General features: G+C 38.7%; 1 protein-coding gene across 1 annotated transcript; it reads right to left on the reverse strand.

Moving 5' to 3' along the window:
- Window positions 1-6,000: 6,000 nt before the first annotated feature.
- On the reverse strand, window positions 6,001-10,398 carry LOC122059316 (protein NRT1/ PTR FAMILY 5.6-like). The gene is made up of 4 exons (XM_042622037.1): window positions 10,035-10,398; window positions 9,684-9,907; window positions 7,487-8,013; window positions 6,001-7,065 (listed from the first exon to the last, which is right to left on the reverse strand). The coding sequence occupies exons 1-4, from the start codon at window positions 10,174-10,176 to the stop codon at window positions 6,129-6,131; spliced, it is 1,830 nt and encodes a 609-aa protein (XP_042477971.1). The 5' UTR covers window positions 10,177-10,398; the 3' UTR covers window positions 6,001-6,128.
- Window positions 10,399-11,203: the final 805 nt, after the last annotated feature.

Raw genomic sequence — 11,203 nt, forward strand, 5'->3', positions numbered from 1 at the left:
ATCATTTCAGACTCTTGCCACATGTGGGGTTGTCAACTTCATTGCTGTTTGTCCTATTGCTATGGTCTAAGATAAGGGTTTCTAAACATACATTGTTACAGTTACACATCCAGAAACTAAGGCTTAACCATTAATGCTAATTAATTTTCTCATGATCTTTGTAGTCTTTTTTTCCACACATTCCCTCGAACTGCATCCTTTCAAATAATATTCTCGTACTGCTTTCCCAATTGTTAAGCCGATCAATCCAATATAGAACCCAATCAAGCATCCTAGTGTCAATGAACAACACTAACAATCCCTGCAGCAGCATCTAATGGTTAGCATCCAATATAGACCCTGAGACTACTAGTGGAAATGTAGAAGAGTTAATGCAAGTACAATCTATGTGTGATAAATTTTTGGGGTACAAATGATAAAGTTATGAACATTCTAATTGGCTAAAACTTTAAGTGTGAGTAGGACAAGAATTTGGATTCGTTGCTTGTACAATCATCTAGTCATACATGTGAACATCCAACACTTGTACCTTTTGCTTTTAAATATAACCCTCTTCACCCTTGTAATGGCAGAAGTTCTTACGTGCAATAGATCCAAACTAGTAGGACACCATGGGATCTACTTGTTATTAACTGAATATTGAATCCCCATAACTGTGGCAAGCACGACTTTAAAACTCAGATTGGATCAATCAATATCGGACAGATCAGATAGGTATTGACCTTCATCGATCCAATCCTTGACCAATATTGTTTATGGTATAAGGTAAATGATAATAAAAATAAATTTTTTTATTGAAAAACAAGGATAAATCCATACAATACTGAAATCCAATCCAAAGTGATCCAGATCAGTATCGACCTTGACCGATCCCAAGTTTTAAAACCTTGATGGCAACTCAATATGTGGTTTACATAATATTAGAGTGGCTTTTTTATTGCATAATATTCCACATCACATGCATCTCTGTGTCTTCCAATCTCTCCTTTCTTTTATTGCTAACTAGGGTTACAAGTCTTTGTGCATAAATCCCATTGCTTTCTATAGTTGTAAAGATATTGAAGAAATACTCTAGCATTTGTCAACATAATTACAACCCCATTGGTAAGAACTTACCACGATATAGATCACAAAGGAAAAGCAAATGACGCAGAAACATTTTTCATGAGGAAATGAATTGAATGAAAAATTTTAAGATCGCTTCTAACCAATACCCTTCATTCTTTTCTAACCAATCTCCTTCATTCTTTATTAATGCATCATCGGATATGCTAAAACTCGGAACATCCATTAAGTATAGAAGCATTAAGGACATAATCCCATACTTCACCAGGGCAAAAATCAAAACTTTAAGAAGATCATCCAAGGAACAACTGAAAGCATGGAGAGGGTGCCTGGGCAGTTGGATTGATCATAGAAAGGCTGAAAAGATAGGTGCATAAGATCCCTCTTCCATCTAAATTTAGTAAGTGTCCATCTATAAGGGAGAATATTATTTTGCAAGTTTTTAATATTAATCCCCCGTGTCAAGACAAAGACCTCAAATTATCACATACTAGCTTTCCCATGAGACATCAGTCATGTTGAATGTGGATGGTGTTGTTGTATGGTTGTCCTTGTTAGCAACTCGGCCACATGGCAGTGATGATGTGGCCATTTTGGGTGACATGGCCTAAAGTGATGACTTGGCAGCGTTCAATGTCACCGATGAGATAACATAGCCACATAGTGTGCATAGAGTGGTTTGATTCATCCATAGTAGGTGGTGTGGGTTTCTAGGTCAAAACTGACAAAATTGGCCTATTTATGCTTAGGAGGATTCTCGGCAGTGAAAATGACATATTTAGAAGAATGTTTCTTCATAAAAAAGAAATATTGTAATTTATCTAGTCCAGTGCATTTGATTTCGTCACGTTCCGATACCATATGGAGAAGTTACGATATTTATAATAGTTGGGGGAAATTTCGGCATTGAAGATAAATTTTTTAAAAGAAGTGTTCTCCATATAATGATACGAAAAAAATCATATCTTTCCAACGATTCTAATTTCATCACATTTCGATTCCGTATGAGGAAGATGCATCATTGGAAATGTCTAGGGGCATTATGGTCTTTTTACATAATTGAGTCAGATGATTAGGACTTCTGAAAAGTTATAGAGCATCTAGTCACGGTTCTAATGCACTTTGTTTCATCTTGATTGGATATCGTATGAAAAAGTTACATGTATTTCCGTGAAGCTGGTTCAAGAATCCGAACAAAAAAATCAACAGCCTGCTCTCGATAGGGGTGCAAGTTTGGCCCTGAGGGCTTGAATTAGCCCTTGGCCCGCCCTGATCCCAAACAAGTACCGACTCAAAAATTTTGGCCCTCAGGGCCGGCCCGACCCTAAAATTTTTTACCCTAGTCAGGGTCAGAGCAGGTAAGGGTTGATGTCTTTGGCCCTCTCAGCCCACCCTGAACCCTACCCTGATTTTTACCCCTAATGTTAACCCTGGTTGTGACCTAGATGTTAACCATAAATTTAACCTAATTTTATATATTGTTTGACATTGAATCATTGACACTTCAAAACTCCTAATATATCTTCTCACCGATCTCTCTTGATTTTTTTACCAAAAAAAATGATTTCTCTTGCTTTTTTTTAACAAGAAATCTGTAACTTTATATTTTTTATCTCATCTTTATTATAAATAGTTTTTATTTTTAAGTTATTTCATATTTTGCAGGGTCAGCGTCAGTGTATACCCAGCCCTTGATGGCAAACCAAGGTTAGGGCCAATCAAGGTCAGGGTCAGGGTCATCCCAGCCCGACCCTAAAAAATCAGGGCCAATCAGGGTGGGTAAGGGTTTGGGCTGAACCCTGAACGGTAGGGCCAGGGTTGAAGTTTTGTAGCCCTGAGTCAGGGTCAGGGTTAGTGTATACCTAACCCTTGATGGCAAAGCAAGGTTAGGGTCAATCAGGGTCAGGGTCATCCCAGCCTGACCCTGAAAAATCAGGGCCAATTAGGGTGGGTAAGGGTTGGGTTGAACCCTAAAGGGTAGGGCCAGAGTTGAAGTTTTGCAGCCCTGAGTTAGGGTCAAGGCGGGTTTGGGCCCAGTTAAGGGGACTCAGGGTTAGGCTAGGGTTTTAAGAATCCCAGCCCAACCCAACCCTGTTGCACCCCTAGCTCTCGGTGTTGGGTGGATTTTTCATATTTAATTTTCAAATTTCAGGGGCTTTTGTGTAATTTTAAAATTTTGAAGGTCTGAGTTGTTAGGGGTCTTTAAGCACTGAAATACATGAAGGCAGGGGCTTGATTATAATAAAGAGGAGTATAGAGTTGTAGAATGAAGGGCTCAGATGAAGCCACGTATGCCTTATTCCCATTCAAAGGCGGTTGAGCTTGGGCACTGAAGTGACACACCAGATCCGATCACGAGATCACCCATTAGTTGAATGCATAAGCCTTGACGCTCTGGCACTACACCTTATTAAGGTATACTGTGGTGTTTCGCACATGCATAGAAGGTATTCTAAAGATTCCTATCTTAAGGATCTCATGAGATCTAATTAAAGCCAATCTTGAAGGATTCGGATCCAATGGTTGATAAGCGTTTCACTTTTGTGAGTGGGAGACAAGCTCTCTTAAAATCCAGAAAAAGGAGCCAATCAAATATCGACAACAAAAAGTGACAGCTGACCGTTGATGTCATCATGAAGTCATCAGTTGATTCCCTTATTCAAATCTTGTGGCTAAGATTTACTATCCGTTATTTGAATCGGACGGTCTAGATTAAGAGATTCCTTTTGATGAGATATACTGTCAGATTTGCGCCTCTGTTGTGTGCACCATCGGCATAGCCTACGCTACTCGTCCGAAGATTTTATTTTGAGTGTTCTGATTGGCCCAAATTCAAATGGTCATAACTTTCTAACCCTAACTCCAAATGACTCCATCCAAGTTGCAACTTCTTCATTTTTTTAAGATCTACATAATGGCAGCAAGAAAAATCAGCTTTGAGTGAAGGAAGGCTACAGTTTTGGAAAGAGACTCTTCCCCCTCTTTTTTAGTCATTGAATGAACATGAATACTTGATGACAATAGTTCTTAGGCCATTAAATGAGGTAAAAGAGGTGGTTGAGGTATGTTGATGATAACTCAAAGCCAAAGAGAAAGAAAAGAAAGCAAGGATGTGTTTGCTTGTTGTTGCTCTGAAGAGCAAGAAGCCTAGGAGAGGGAAGGTGTGAGCACCAAACTTGTCAGTACAAGTTTTCAATCATCCCAAGAAACCGGTTGTGAGATTCTATAACCTTTGATTTACATTATATGCATGTATGTATGTTAGGGTCAGTTGTGGATGAATGTATACATGTTAGGTTAGTTGTGGATGAACTACAAGTATGCTAGCTAATTGTGGATGTATATGCTAGGCATGGCTTAATTGTATTATTTATTGAGTACTTAGTGGGTGCTAAGTACTGGGAGTGGATGCTCCCGTGTAGTGGGTGCTACACATTGTCTCGGCACTACGAGTGTCATCTCAGCTTCAGCTTGAAAAAATTGGGTGTGGGTGCTCCTGACTATGGGTGCAGTTAAAAATTGTGTATTGAATAGGTATGAAGCCTTTACGGACACTACTCTGGGGACGTAGGCAAATTGTCAAACCTCATAAAAACCCTTTGTTGTGGGTGTGTTTCTTGTTTGCATTATATATATATATATTGAAGTGCGTGGACTGTCGAATGGGTGTGTACACTTCGAAGTGCCTATGAGAGGCTGAATGTGCATACGACTGTGTACAAATAGGAACAAGTACAGGGACAGATGTATCAAGGTTTGCCGTGTCAGATATCAGACAGGTTTTGGGGATTGAAATTAGACTCACTGATTCACCGCCCCTCTCAGTGACTGCCGGGTTACAACAGATGGATGTAGCAAAGGAAACCCTGGTATTAACGGAAGGGGAGTTCTCATCATATTTAGGATGGCACGGTGCTTGCGGCTTTCTCTAGTCTCTATGGTGTTTGTTCTAATTCTGTGGTTGAGCTGCCTACTTTGAAGGATGGATTAAGGTTATGTATTGATATGTACGTGTTTCTCATATTTTTTTTATTAGCTCCGATTCTACCTTGATTGTGAGTTTAATATCTAGTAGGTTATCTGAGCAATGGAGTTGCTGGTATTGATTTCAAGAGGTTATAACTCTATGTGACTCTTTCAAACACGAATCTCTGTCTCTTGCTAGGAGAGTAATAGGCGGTGGATTGGTTGGCAAACTTGGCATGTGCTTTAGAATTTTCGCTATGGATTCTATTTTTCTCGATGACCAAAATCTTAATAAAGACCTTAGCCGAATCATTAGGAAAGATAAAACTAGGTGGGCCAATTTTTTAATGTACTTAATTTTTCTTTGGGTTTTTTAGTTGTGCTTTGAAAGTGGGAGTGCCTCTATTATTTGGGTTGGGGGTAAGGCGGATTATGTACCCCTTATACTGTTTCCACTTTTACTAATAATATTTCAAAGGCCTCCAGTCCTAGATGATATTCGGGGTAAAATACATAGAAGGTTTTGGATCCGGATCCTCTCTATAGAGCCCAGGGACCAGATAGTTATCCCACATCTGGGAGGACCTGGGCACATGTTTCGAGGTCACCCGAGCTGTGAGATCACTCTATGGTTCATGGACTCTATGGAGAAGAATCCTATCCCAAGGCTTTAGGTATAGGTATCATATCAATAATGGTCGAGAATGATGCCAATTCTTGGCCGATCCAAGATCAGGTATCGCATCGGTATCAAAGGTAAGACAGTACCAGAAAAAGCTAATTTTTATATAAAAAAAAAAAGGGTAGAAATGATCGATCCAGACCGATACCACCAATCGTAGATCGGTATCGAATCAGTATCGGCCAAGACCGATATTGATACCTAAATCCATGAGTACACATCATTTATAGGGATGTGTTGTTTATTAAGGCAGTAACTGATCATAAGAATGAGATGGTAATTAATAATTACATTACAAACCACTAACAGTATATATAATTAATAGGATAAAATATATAATACATGCAAGAGGAGGAGCTAGGTTCAATTCAAAATAAAGAATCCAAGTTTTTTTTTTTTTTTTTCCTTCCTAAAATCAAAATTCAGGAATCAATTTAATTACTAATTTCCCCATGGTTTTTGGTGAATTCCTCAGAATTTTGATTATGGTCTGGAATATTGGAAGTCTTTTCCTGCCTCTGTCTAATGGTGCCGTTGAAGCTTCAACATCATCATCAACATCAGTACTGTGGTCGTCTCCCTCATGATCATGAGTAAGCAATCCAATCCTCCTGGTCTTGTACCTCATCAGAAATTTGGACGTAGTTGAGATGCTACAGTATAAAAAGAAGTTGAAACCGCTTACTATCATCATCACCATGTAATACTTATCAAACTGACTTTGATCTAGGGTTTTTGAAAAAGCAAGACTCAAAACAGCACCAAGTAGTGTTCCAATTCCAGTCATCAAGTCACTTGCAGTCGGACTGTCAGATCTTTCAGGTGCACTAACTTGCTCAGAAATGTACTGTTGTATGCCAACTTCTGTTAGTCCTTCCATAAACCCTAGCAAGCAAAATTGGGGAACTACCCAAAATATGCTCATGCCATTGCCATTATCGGAACTTAATCTTCGAATTTCAACCCTCCAAGCAATGAGAAAGCAAATTATGGTTAAAAATAATCCGGCACCAATTCGAATTAGTGCAGTTCTTCCTTTCCTCAACCTCTTTGGGAGCAGCTTATATACACCACAGATTGCCGAAGTGGACAGTGACTGAATCACATAAAGGGCAACAATAGCAACGTCTATATTGTTGAATATTGGGCTTTGTAAGTTGGAGGCTTGGTCTATAAAGAAGGTGCTCCCTGTAGCTTTTACTAGACCATACAGTAACATGGATGGCCAGATAGGAACCGTTGATATGATAACTTTTGCTTCCTTTACTTCTGTCTCTGTGCAAACCCTCCAATTGTTTTCTTGCTCTTTCATACTCATTAAAGGTTCAGCCATAGCTGCTTTATCCAACCATCTGTTAACAGAAATGAAAGGCAGTGAAAATAATCAAATAATTGTAGAAACGCAACCCTAAAACGATATAATGGAAAAACAAGAATAAACAATGCACATAGGTTTAGCAGGATCATCATCCTGCCAGTCGAGACGCTTGCACCAGTACTTCCTGGATTAAACTGTAACGGAATATAAGACATCGTACACCAACAATAATAATAAATCAAAAAAATTATTTTAAACAAATATATATGTATAGCAAAAGAGAGAGAGAGAGAGAGAGAGAATGTGAGTGTGTGTGAGTGAGTGAGTGTGTTAAAACTTCCATCTTGAAACCAGTTGGCTTTAAGTGGCGTGTTATGCATGATAGCGGAGTCACCTGGCCACAGCCCATGTGTGACAAACGAGAGGGAGAGAGAGAGAGAGAGATAACACTACACCTGCAGAAATCAGAATTATCAAGCACTGCTGCATCTCTCTCATTGAGCTGATCACTGGTATCATCAAGAGGGTCTTGGCAAAGTCCCTTAAGGAGCACAGCCACCATAGCACGCAAAAAACGATTAAGAGAGGTCTCAGTTAATTCTCCATAGTGGTACCATTTTAAGGCAGATAAGGAAAATAAAAGTGAGCCTCCCATCACTAAACATGAAATTTCAAAGACCGCATCCCAAGTTTTGGTTAGATATTTGATATAAATGGCGACAATAATTCCAAGTACAGAACCAAAGAACCATGTTAATTTTTGAATGGTCTCTGCACGTTCTTTGTCTCCACACATTCCTTTGAACTGCTCAAGAACGAATTCTTTCAAACGAGATTCTTGTCCTGCGCTCCCAATTGTTATGCAGACCAATCCAGTATAGAGCCCCATCATACCGATGGTATTGTCACACTCCGCATCCTCGTTGAGGGTGTTGGGGTCCTGATAACTAGCGTAACAGTTATCATATAAGACATACAATCCCTGCAGCAGCATCTAATGGTTAGTAGCTATCCACCGGTGGAGATGTAGAAGACATACAATCTCAGAATCTCTCCAGCAAGCCTAAGTTTATAAACACTCTATGTGTGACTGAAATTTTTGGATCCAGATCCTCTTCGGTGGCTAGGCTGTCCAGAGAGGCATCGGGTGACTGGGAGGACCCTGGCAGGCACCTGAACAAATGGGCATATCCTCCTAACTGTCGGAGGCCTTTCTCATCATCCCAGCCACTGGAGAGGATTCGGACACTATTTTTTTTTCGTAGAAATGAGCTAAAAATTATGAACAGTCTGATCAGGCAAAAACTTGAAGTAAGTAGGATAATGACAGCATGATCAGACAAGTCACATCACAGAATCAAGCCCTACTACATAGAAATTTCAATGGAAGAAAACTTTTCTTTCTTTTAAACACAAAACTAACAGATACAACAGACCCTAAGCAGCCAACCCGACCAGAGAAGAACTAAACAAGCCAACCCAAGGAAAGAAATAGGCTATGGAGAGATGAGGGCCATTCTGGGAGGATGGAATTAACCGCATCACACTCTACCAATTGCACTAGATAATTCTACTCGAAAAATGCTATAATCTAGCCTAAATAGAGTTTAAGTGAATAAATTCTTTATGCTCGTTGAACATTGGTAGATTACTATCATCATTTCAGTGGATCAAATTTAACAAGTAAGTTATTCTTTGATTTAGAATTATATATTGTAATATATAATTTTTATTGTCAAAGTCTTATACCTATTGCTTGAACTATAATGCTAGCACAGCTTGGACAACTACACCATTGATGGTTAGCCACTTAACCACATGGCATATTTGTTCTTCTAAGTCTATATTTATTGGCCCTATGCTAAAGATATCATGAGTTTTCTATCACAAAAAAACCAAGGGAGAGAGAGTGCTATTTTTTATTTTTTTGATGAATAGAGGGTGCTATTCACCGAAGTCATTTTGTAGGTCGTCAGAACCTGTTTTAACATTCATCGGATCGCTGAAGTTTATTTTTCAAGGGTTTGTAAAGAAGAAAGAACCCTCCTATATTTGATTTGGGGGTTTTACAATGAAGGGTAAAAGGGTAAGTTTACCCTTCCTCAAGGGTAGTTTGGTCATTTAAAAAACTCTGACCCATTGATAACTTGATATCATCACTTGACCAGAATCAACTAATGAAGTGGACATATAATTAAATACTTCATTATAAAATTGGGGGTGTAAAGAAATTCGGGTTAGTTACAAGAAAACACCCCCCACCCCACCCCCCACCCCCCCAAAAAAAAAAAACATTATTACTAAGTATGCAGTGTTCCCCTCCCCTTGGTTGTTGGTTCTTCATTTCTTTGGGTCTTGGCCGGTTCCCATGATAATATCTTCGCCGCTACACCTAATTTCTTGGGGTCACCGCATGAGAGTTTCCATCTCAGACTGACCCGGTCCTATGTAAACGATATCACAGTGACCCTAGGGATTAGTCGGATCAAAGATCCAGACACCCTGAGTATAAAAAAAAAAAAATTGGGTCTTGGCTGGCCTTTGATTAGCTAAGTGGCTTGGATTTGTATTTTTTCTTTAATATAATTTCATTCACAAGAAAAAAGTATGAAAGCGTTCGATGGTATAGCTGTGAAAATGATAAGAACTTACCATGGTATAGATCCAAAAGCCTGAGGAGATGATGTGGAAACGATTTAGATGAACATAAGTGATGTGAGCCATGACAACCTTTAATATCGCTCCTACCCCCTCGCCCACATTCTTTGTTACTGCAGCATCTGATGTGCTCAAATTCCGATCATCCGTTAAGTATACCATCAGTATGGACATAATCCCATACTTCACCATGCTTTGGGCAAAAACCAAACCTAAAACTAAAAGAATGATCCAAGAAGATATATAGGGTTATTAAATTTTTCTCTTCAGAAAAAAACGGAATTCTTTAATGCTTTACTCCTTTAAATACTTAAGTAGATTTAAGGGTGGCAACATAATCATCACCTGCAATGGAAATTAGAGCCCTTGATGAGATAATCATCCAGCTGCTGAGTGACATCCTCACAAAATTCAGCAAAGGCAAATGGGCAAAAAATGGAATGAGCGAAAATCTTGGGCCGATCTGCATCTCTCTCCTTTCCCACATGTTCGACTTTCGCACTCAAGTTGAGTTTCTTCTCTTTCCTATTTCTCAAGTTGAGCTAGTACTTCGCCTCCTATTTCCACAGCCTCTGCTCTTAAAATTCTTCTTGATGAAATCCTTCTCCATTTCCCGCTTTAATGTGACATATGAACTTTCTTTACTCCTGTTGTGAATCTTCCTCACAGATCCATTTCCCACTTTATTGTTGAAAATGCCAACTCTCTTTGCTCCACTACCAGTCCACTCGTCCTGTTCAAGGCTTCTCAGTCAAAGTAGAGGGGCGCCCTGAACGTCTGTTTTCAATGGGACAAAGGTGTCTTTTTGAGGTCCCTTGAAAATAAGGGATTATACACGCTCCGATTTGATTGTAACAGATATTAAAAGAAAGAGAAGTGAAGAATAAACTTGGTACGAGCCATAAACTTGGAAATTCTAAGTTTAATTCTCACTAGGTACACCTTAGGTCACTCACACGGGGTGTTTAGTGTTCTTCACTGCTTTCAATGAAAGTTAAATGGTTCTCATTCAACCCCAGTATGACTCGATCCATGCGATTGTGAGGTCAATATGGACCTGTGGGACTAGTCAAGCCGAAGGTCTGGATACCCATTGTTAGTAAAAATAAAAAATAAAAAGAAGTAAAATTTTCATACTTAAAGAGAAAAAAAAATTATGACCATTCCTTCACGTGATCCCATGTGATTTTGTAAATTATTTTATTTTTTTAATCATATTTAGTAATAATATATTTTACATATAATTTTTACTTCACATATTATAACAAAGGGTTTTAGATGCAAATTAAAGTAAGTTTACTAACAAAATATGAAATAATTTAAAATTAATGATATAACCGCATTGGGACAATAATTACAAATTTATTTTTCTAAGTATTAAAATTCCATTTTTCTTCCTCTTAAATACCCCTCGCAACCAAACGTACTCAAAAAGTTATGAAAATAATAAAATAATGATAAAGAAAGATTAGCTGGTGGACCACATGCCTTTTTACCTAGACAAAAGGAGGACT

The sequence above is a fragment of the Macadamia integrifolia genome, chromosome 13 (assembly GCF_013358625.1).
Source record: "Macadamia integrifolia cultivar HAES 741 chromosome 13, SCU_Mint_v3, whole genome shotgun sequence".
In the NCBI taxonomy this organism is placed as follows: domain Eukaryota; kingdom Viridiplantae; phylum Streptophyta; class Magnoliopsida; order Proteales; family Proteaceae; genus Macadamia; species Macadamia integrifolia.

Bases quoted from the DNA above. Each gene is read 5' to 3' on its own strand.
- LOC122059316 (XM_042622037.1), bottom strand. From the start codon at position 10,176: ATGTGGGAAAGGAGAGAGATGCAGATCGGCCCAAGATTTTCGCTCATT. The intron at 9,908-10,034 runs GTGATGATTATG...TCATTCTTTTAG, and splicing joins GGCTCTAATTTCCATTGCAG to TTTTAGGTTTGGTTTTTGCC. The intron at 7,066-7,486 runs GTGTAGTGTTAT...TTCTGTTAACAG, and splicing joins GATAATTCTGATTTCTGCAG to ATGGTTGGATAAAGCAGCTA.